Below are 9,759 nucleotides of genomic sequence, written 5' to 3' on the forward strand. Positions count from 1 at the left end.
AATAAGTCTATAAAAATCATGTGATAAGTTCGCTGTGGCCAATGTTGTAAATATGGATAAATATAAACATAGAAACAACTTTTCCTACTACCAATATCGCCTTTTACCGTTTTCAGCTCACATGATAAATCGTAGAGATTATGTCTTCTTTCTTCTAAATGTCCCCCCTTGAAGTATCTTAATAAACGGTTGTCAGAATTTAGGCCAGTTTCATACGTAAGTATAGAGCACGGGTGCCATTACAGTTTTGTTAACATACAAGAGTTCATGCCATATCAGCCTGATTTTCGCCACTATGCCCGAATTGCCCGAGTCATGGTTTGCTTTGAGTTTATGTTGATTTTTCCAAGTTTATTATAACATCCACAATCTCGGTAACTTAAGGTTTTCGCTCAATAACCGTCGTTTCACCTCGGTAACTTAAGGTTTTCGCTGAATAACTGTCGTTTATACAAACAAAAATACCCGGCGGTAACATAATCATGTAAATAACTGCGGTATTTAAGGTATTGCAGTTTATATTAACAATCACTTTTGCAAACGCGGCAGTCAGGAACGTACGAGATGAGGATAACAATTGCCTTATGTGTTCTTGGACTTTGCACAGGGGCATTTGGTATTAATTAAAGAGAAGTTTTTGTATTTTTATTGGTAGTTTTTAATAATAATGATGCTAGATTGTTCAGAGAAGTGATTTGACGAACACTAATACGATGATGATGGTGGTGACGATAATGGCGATGATGATTAATAAATATTAAACATAATCATCATCATCATTATAATCAGTATTATCATTTTAAATTATAATAATAATTATTAGTATTATCATTATTATTATCATTAGTATTATTATTATCATTATTATTTTATTATTATGATGATGATGATGATGATGATGATGATGATGATGATGATGATTATTATTATTATTAGTAGTAGTAGTAGTAGTAGTAGTAGTATAATTATATATAAATGATATTATTATTATTATTACTATTATTATTATTATTATATATAATTATTATTATTATTATTACTATAATTATAATTATATATAAATATTATCATTATTATTATTGCTATTTTTATTATTATAATTATTATTATACTTGTATAATGATTATTATTATTGTTATTATTATAATTAGGTGTTACCTTATGTACAGGCGAAATCTTATTTTTTCATATTATTATTTTTATCATTATTATTATTATTATTATCATTATTATTATTATTGTATTATTATTATTATCATTATTATTATTGCTGTTTTTGTTGTTCTTCTTCTTATAATTATTATTATTTTATTATTATTATTATAACTATTTTTTTTTATTATTATTATTATTATTATGTTAAAATAAAACGGAATTATTTTCAATTAAACTGAATGTTTTTCATAAATGCAGGTTTCTCGCTAATAATAAATTTCGTTCGCCACCTATCGTCCCTAGTTAAAAAATAATGTATTACCGGTATCTTCAAAATATGGACCATTTTTAGCCATTCTATAATCTTTGTATACAATTCATACACTTAGTTTCTAGTTGTATTTTATTGAATTTAAGGCAAACACACGTAAAGTTGTATCATGAATATTTCTTGATTTATACATGCCAATAACTCAAGCAACAAACATACATATATCGGTAATAATATTAGTTTATTTATTTGCTAATCATGGACTGACCTGGCAGAGCTGCTATAAGTAGCATGAAAATATAGTATAATCAAAACATACACGCTAACTTAAGTACTTGAAAGTGTATGAATATCAGAACAATACTTAAAAACTATTTGCAAGTAAAAGAATTAGTAAAACAATAGTAATACATTAAGTAGAACAATGTCACCAACTTATATAAAAAGTTAGATGCATGCAAAGTGATGTTATCTTTGGAAATACAGTTGAATAAATGATTAATGTAATATTTTCCATTCACTGCATGTATGAAACAATAATAAGAAAACATTACAATATGAAGTCTGTTTCAAACACTATCGTATAAGTAATATAGTGTATTATCTATAAAAGATAAATCATGCTGGTTTTGTATACGGGTATGAAACATGGATCATGTTACAACAGGTAACGGACAGTTTATTATTACGCAATAAAGAAGACATTGTATAGATACATTCATTAAACAAGCTAGTAAATGTTACTTTTTAGAGTTGTGGTGCCTTACTCCAAACGATCATAACACAGTGGTCTAGTGACAGGGTTATTTTACTTGCTTGCCGTAATTATTTTAGTTACTAGTAATATTGAGGCATTTATTGACATGCATACTAATTTGCATATTTCATCAACATGGTTATCGCCTGCAAATTGTTCATTAAACTTCTCCTTGATAATATTTGCACATCTGATCTCTGTGAAGCCATGTATATGTTTACGGATATGCATACTATATTTAATCTTCAATTTTATCAAATTGAACTTATGTTCCATCCAAGTTTACCAACGCATCATAACTTTTTAACAAAATCACCATGTCACTATTTTTATTCCTCGCAAACATTGATTGTTCCTAATTCGCTCCGTTAGTTTTTTTTTGGGAACCAATGCTATCCGTTTTCTACAGAAAAATGGATTGTTAGATGCCCTGTTCTTGGCATAACAGCTTCTAAATACGAAAAAATAATCAGAAAAAAATATTTCAATCATACAAAAGTTTTGAAATAAAAAGTTTGTTTTTCTTGATTTTAAACAATTATCTCAATTTTTCAGTTCGAAAGATCTTGGTAGGAATATTATTTATTTTGTTAATTGATAAAAGGCAAGAGTATGTTGAAGAGCTTATAAATGCTGTTATCATTTAACTACACATATTACCAAGAGGTTAGTAAAACTGTTTGTTTTTTCTTTTATTATTTCGACTGAAGAGTACTTCACTTTAAATCATTGACGAAAACAGTTTTAATGTTGATAAAATGTACCGCTCAGGACCGGGTTTAGGGAATAAATAGCAGATGACGATTTCAGTGTTATTTTTCGCAGCGGTTACAATGTACCTTCCGTAAATGGCGAGAGTTCACAACCAACGCGGCGTTTTCATGTTTTCAACAAATCAAACTTTTTATACACATTTTTATTGATACATGAGGATAAATATAGCAATATAATATTGAATTGATAAGAGTAAATTCATTCATCACTAATTTAATTATATAAATTGCCTGGGGTTTCGTGCAGTTTTAGACGGATGATATTTTATTAGATTTAGTTAAAAAAATACTTTAAGTATGTTTAGTAATATCGTAATGCCCTTTTCCCAAACGAAGGCCGAGCAGCAGAAACAGGAATCATACCAAAATGGCGACAAAAACGTTTTAAATTGAAGGAATAATAATAATACTATAACTATTATTATTATTTGTATTATAATAATAATTATTATTATTATGATTTTACAAAATAATAATAATAATATTATTATTATTATTAACCTTTTATAATAAGCATATGGCCTCATATTCCAGGTTGTTGGTGGTCACTTAGAAAGGAGGTTTGTTACGAAGCTGACGGAATCGGATGCTTCAGCAACGCCAAACCATATGACAACGCCAATTGTATACTTCCAGAGTCTCCAAATGCTATTCAGGTAAAGAACTTGCTCAAAATAAGTAATTTTATGAAGACGCTCCGTTCTAGCGACAGTAAAATTCTGTGAAACTACGTGCATTAATTTCCACCATAAATACACGTCCGTTTCATTTAAGAATAATAGTATATTGAATCTACAACACGTCATTAAGGATATTATACAAAAGTCTTAGATATTTGTTAAAGTGATTTAATGGGCATTTTTCACTATTGCATTTAGCTGAAATGAATTTACAGGTCAAAAGAGTTAGTTAAAATGTGGTTACTGACCAATTATCTACAACTCATCTTGCGACCAGTTGTTTATAAAAATTATTTTATAGTCGATATTCTTACGTGACTCACCCAGTCCTCTAAGCCGAAATGATCCGTAAAACAAAATTGTGTCTTTGTGTCGTATGAACGAATCTGCACTAAAACTAAATTTAGGTTCACATCGTACATGCATGATCAGTTGTCAAACGAAAGTACGGTTGATATTCAAATGCATTATTTTTCTCTTCCCGGGATATTGTTTAAGTATGTTGATGCTGCATTAACAAATTTAAGTGTATATGAAGTGAAAACACCAAAAATAAACAACGGTTGCGATAGACACCTATAAACTGCTAGATGCCCATAATATCACTTTAAAGGAGCCTCACTGCAATGTTGTGCATAAGATTGATTCATTAATCCAATAGTACCCAAGTAATTCACAACATGCATTTACATTTTTAAAATACACTATTAACACCTGTGGAAGAAATGTGGACGACACGATATTAAATATTATACCATGTTTCAAAGAGTGATACAAGTTTGCCCTTTCCACAGTGTTTAATTCAAGTTACATGCACGTTAGAGTTTTCTATAACTTTCCATCGGACTGGTGTATGGCATTCTCGTGTAATTTTAAGGTCAAGTTCCTGCTGTACACCCGTGCGAACACCCAGTCGCCTCAGATTGTAAATAAATCTTCAAACTCCATAAAGGCGTCGCGTTTCTCCAGCACCAGAAAGACTAAGTTCATCATCCACGGCTACAATGATGAACACGGTCCATGGATGAGCAAAATGGCTCAGGCTATAATCAAAAGGGTAAAATCTCGATAGAAAGAACGTGGGCTGCTTGCTTCTACTGGCCAAGATGGGAATATCGACTGATAAATTTGCTTTTTTCGATTTGACTTGTTTTTTCTATTTTAGATTCATTTCCTATATTACATTAATAATATTCTCACTAGGGCTAATTTAAGTATTTATTAGAGACCATTTAAAGCAAAACGAACCATGTTTTTATTGAAAATGGTCTTAATTTAATAGACAGGCGAAATATCAGTGTTAGAAAAGGGTTTAAGTTGTATCGTGTTTTGTAACAAATGAATGTTTCTTCCACCCTGTCTTCAAAAGTCGACATTGTTTAATGTGAATGTGCTCAAAGGAAACACAAATCAAGGACTGTGCGAATGATCTTATAAATGCAGCCTGTAAAGATACCCAGTTTTCAAGATGCATGTTTTTTATTGTAATTAAATGTAGAATACTAATTTACTTCGACCTAACTCAGAAAAAGATTTGAATCGTGAGAAAGTCTTGCGTGTTTTCCATTATTCTGCACACAACTTGCCCCCTTCCTAGTTTACTGTATCATTTCAATATTGTATGTTTTTTTGCTTTTGTTGTTAATTAAGTTCGAGGAGATATGAACGTTTGCGCATTTAATACGCAGGAAGACGCAAATGTGTTTGCAGTGGATTGGTCGAAAGGAGCTGACAATATCAATTACAATCAGGCAGCGGCGAATACCAGGGTCGTCGGGGCTCTGATTGCGCAATTTATAACACAACTTCGAACCACTACGCAGGCGCAATATGGCGATTTCCATTTGATTGGTCACAGTCTTAGTGCCCATATTTCCGGTTACGCCGGTGAAAGGATTTCCAGAATCGGTCGAATAACCGGTCTGTGTGCTTAGTACATATATCGAATGTTATTGTACTTTATTTAATATGGACTATTTAGTAAGTGTAATTCTTCTTTATGCCCACTAAACGCGCCTCTAAGCGTTTATTTTCAAATTATCCTTTAACATGTAACTTTGAGTGGCCTTATTCGATGTTCTATTGTTATATTTAACTGTATATTTTATAAACATAATCACTTGCCTGTGTTGCCCTTATTTATCGGTACAACGTGTGACCCTAGCTTTAAATATTGCCAATATACTCGCTGCAGGCCTTGATCCGGCCGGTCCCCAGTTCGAGAAAAAGGACCCCAAGGTTCGTCTGGACCCTACAGATGCTTTGTTTGTCGACGCCATTCATACGGACGGCGACTCACTCATTCAACTTAGTAGGTAAAGAAACGCAATAGTGATGTAATTTATTCAAAAGACTCCGTACACAAGTGAAGCATTAAAGTTTTCGATAAAAAAAGATGTCGATCTATAATTATAGGCGTAATGGTAGTAGCATTTAACGCACTGAGATTTTCATGTCGATATCTCAGTATTAATTGCCTTTACGTTTTAAGTTCACTTGAGCACAGAATTCTTATGGTGATCATAGTTCGTGCGACAATCGTCTTGAGTCGTCTTGCGACAACATTTACGTTGTTAACATTCTTAAGTTTATTGTTCGATCAATATGTAACGTGGTCTGACATTTTGTCCGAATGATATATTGTCCGATTTCGAAACTGGGTTTTATGAGGTCAACAATAAGGTCACTTATTAATTAATTTTAAAAAAAACGCTTGACACTCTAGAAGACAATTTATAGTGTAATCTTCGTGAACTTGGTTAAGACATTTTTTCTAATTTTGCGTCGATTAAGCATTATTATGGCTCCGTTTATTCGAAATCCATTTCTCTATGGGAAAGGGGCGTTTTGCTCGTATGACTATAGTGAAACATGTTTACAATACAGAAGTCAAACTTTAAGCCAAATCTTCGTGAAACATGAACAGGACATTTGTTTAATAGCTTGGTTAAGTTTCAAAATGATTCTTGTTCGTCATAAATCATGGACGCTAGGGATGGGGGGGGGGGCAGTTATCCTCGTTAAACTTGGTAGGAAAAGTTGTTCAAATGGTATCTCGACCGAGTTCGAAAATTATTCCGGTCTGTAATATTTCTGTAATATTTCCGGGCAATATTTCGTCCATGGCTAAAGTAAATCCTTGTGAACGGTCTATTTGCCACATTTATTGTCCGGGTGAGCGCCTTAGGAGCCCTGGTCCTCTTGTTAATCATAGCGCAACACTACACCACAACTATAAAATGTTGTTAATAAACCAATAAACACGGCTTAATAAAAAGTGTCTCATATAAAAATGACTGATACATCTGTGTTCAGGTTTCGGGCTTGAGCAGCCAGTAGGTCACGTGGACTACTACCCTAACGGCGGAGAAAATCAGCCGGGCTGTTCCAAAGAGTTAGGGCAACATTGGTTCAACCTTATAACAGGGGGCATTGGAGGTAAAGACTTCAGTTTCTTAGCCGCTTCTTATTCTCTTTTTCACCTTATGACTATTGAACATGTGAAGAGAGTGATACGACACATAATTGACATGAACTGAATAAATTGTAATATTACAGCTGATGGTTTTTCATCACATTTATAGTTTATAAAGTTCAAACTGCAACATATTGTTGATTCAACACAGGCGTGTAATTGACACCATGTTATTATCTATAATGTACATTAAAGCAGCCTTTTTAGTATTTTAACTTATATTGCATTGGCTGTCACCGCCTATATGCAGACAAGTCATCTTTTAAGATAAATTTTCATGATTAAGTAATTATTTTTGTCTGACTCTGCTTTAGCGTTGACCGACAGTGTTGCTTGCAGTCACATGCGCGTCCTTGACTTATTCACCGAGTCCATCAACTCCAACTGCAACTTCCGGGCGCAACCGTGCAGCAGCCGCGCTGACTTCCAGGCCGGCAGGTGTAAAACGTGCGGTGCCGGATGTGCAAACATGGGCTACAACTCCAACAGCAAGCAACCGCGTAACGGAACCTACTACCTTTCCACCAATGGCGAAAGTCCTTACTGCAAAGGCTGAATGACGAAATAAGCGAGGACCTTGCTGCCATGGCTAAATGACTCTTCTGACTAGTTGCTTGTTTTCCTTACTGCCAATCTTGAATTACGAAATTTCCAATACCTTCTTGACAACGCTTAAGACGAATTCTCTCGAGTTGCTGATTTTTGAACGTAGAATATAATGTCTTTGTAATATAGGTTTCACTAAAGTATACTCCCTGTTTTTTTGTATTTGTATTTTTGTTGATATTTGGAAACTTTGTTTGTATGGTAAAATAATTAGAAGACGGCGATGATGAATCAAATAATAATAATAATAATAATAATTAGAAGAAGAAGAAGAAAAATAAGTATAATAAAGTATAATAACATAATAATAATAAGAATAATAATAATAATAAAATAAATAATAATAATAATAAAATAATGATAATAATAATAATATAATAACAATTAGAAGAAGAAGAAGAAAAAGAAGAAGAAGAAAAAGAAGAAAATAAATAATAATGACCAAAATAATAATAATAATTATCATTATTATTATAATTATTATTATAATAATTACATGATGACGATGATGATGATGATGATGATTATGATGATGATGATGATTATGATAATAATGATGATGATCATGAGGAGGAGGAAGATGAGGAGGATGATGATGGTGATGATAATGATTATGATTGTGATTATGATGATGATGATGATGATGATGATGATGATGATGATGATGATGATGATGATGATGATGATGATGATTATAACAACAAATAAAAACACAAAACGTAGTAGTAAAATCCATTTAGCTATATGGGCAAGTGTCTTGCATATGTATCACTTCCTGATAACGATAAACACTTACAGCAGGGCGTTTGAGAAACCGTTGATGTGTGGTAAAATCCTAATGAAATAAGGCAGTTTTAATACAAAAAAGTAATATTTGACCGCATTGTGTGACATTGACCTTGACCCTAGATATCTGAGTCTTACCTTTAACATACAGCGAGATCACAGCCGTACATCACGAGTGTCACCTCATTTTTGAGATGCATTAAAAAACGGGTCAAAGCAACTTACGAGTTGGCGCTAAGGACCGAATATGTTTAATATGCACGGAGAAGTACACAGGAAAAGTAAGTTTTATAGGTGTTTTTTTTCCAACATATTTCGTATTATTAAAAAGAAATCGGACAGTTTATTGCGATTGGGCGAATATTAATTAATCTACAAAAGTAAAGAAGCATGCGATAACAACCCATTTGGAAAAGTAATTAACTTTATAGGTTGTGTAATGGTGGAGGTTTTTAAGCAGATCGATGTGTTTTGTTTTTGTGACGAGCATTTTTCTACCCATTTGGATAGCTACCGACATTGCACGATGGCTTTCAATATAATACGCAAATTGCTGCATTCACACACACATTTACTTGTCGATCATATGAATAATTTTGAATTATTCCAAAAGAGATGAAGCCAATGCAAAGGAGGAGGCGCTAAAACATGAGGAGGCGTCAATTTACATTTTGAAGTATATTTATGTAAGGGTTTCTACACATTATGATTTCCCGGACATATTTTTGTATGGAGCCAACTGTGTTAAAATAAAATTAACGCGTAATTGAATACGCATGTATATGAACAAATTTTGTGACAACATGGGAACTGTTTCATGGTTTATTAATTTGTTCACGTTTCAGAAAAAGGGTTATATGCACAAAAATCTTTTGAATACAAGTTCGAAAAAGGGCCGATTTCTAGCACGTTGCATCCTAACTCGTCTGATACAATATATTATAACACGACAACATGTGTTAGAGCATAAATGTTAACATAACCGGTAATCATTTATGACCTCAATGCTTTCATAAAGGACATATTTTTCGTTAACTCCGTTTATAACAATAAAATGCAGAGAAAAAGTCTGGAAAACTTAAACTGCTTGATTTCTTCCAACAATTAGAGCGCATTATAAATTCGTGTAAATATTGCTTTCCGAACTCTTTTGGTTGAGTTTGCGGTCTTTTCTTTTAATTTCACCAATATAAAATAAAATCGCAAACTTAATAGTAATAAAACAAAATAATTATGAAGAAACATGTGTTGAAGAG

The 9,759-nt window shown here is 32.5% G+C and overlaps 1 protein-coding gene across 1 annotated transcript; it reads left to right on the forward strand.

Annotated features, from left to right (window-relative positions):
* Positions 1-460: 460 nt before the first annotated feature.
* LOC127861430 (pancreatic triacylglycerol lipase-like) lies at positions 461-7,870 on the forward strand. Its single transcript, XM_052399905.1, has 7 exons — positions 461-616; positions 3,491-3,612; positions 4,514-4,693; positions 5,325-5,556; positions 5,831-5,947; positions 6,952-7,074; positions 7,426-7,870. Exons 1-7 carry the CDS (start codon positions 565-567, stop codon positions 7,665-7,667), a joined length of 1,068 nt encoding a protein of 355 aa, XP_052255865.1. The 5' UTR covers positions 461-564; the 3' UTR covers positions 7,668-7,870.
* Positions 7,871-9,759: the final 1,889 nt, after the last annotated feature.

Source organism: Dreissena polymorpha, chromosome 16 (genome assembly GCF_020536995.1).
Source record: "Dreissena polymorpha isolate Duluth1 chromosome 16, UMN_Dpol_1.0, whole genome shotgun sequence".
Lineage (NCBI taxonomy): Eukaryota > Metazoa > Mollusca > Bivalvia > Myida > Dreissenidae > Dreissena > Dreissena polymorpha.

Excerpts from the sequence above, each read along its gene's own strand:
- LOC127861430 (XM_052399905.1), top strand. The coding sequence starts at position 565 with ATGAGGATAACAATTGCCTTATGTGTTCTTGGACTTTGCACAGGGGCA. Across the intron at positions 3,613-4,513 it reads AGTCTCCAAATGCTATTCAG|GTCAAGTTCCTGCTGTACAC; the intron begins GTAAAGAACTTG and ends TGTAATTTTAAG. Across the intron at positions 7,075-7,425 it reads TATAACAGGGGGCATTGGAG|CGTTGACCGACAGTGTTGCT; the intron begins GTAAAGACTTCA and ends ACTCTGCTTTAG.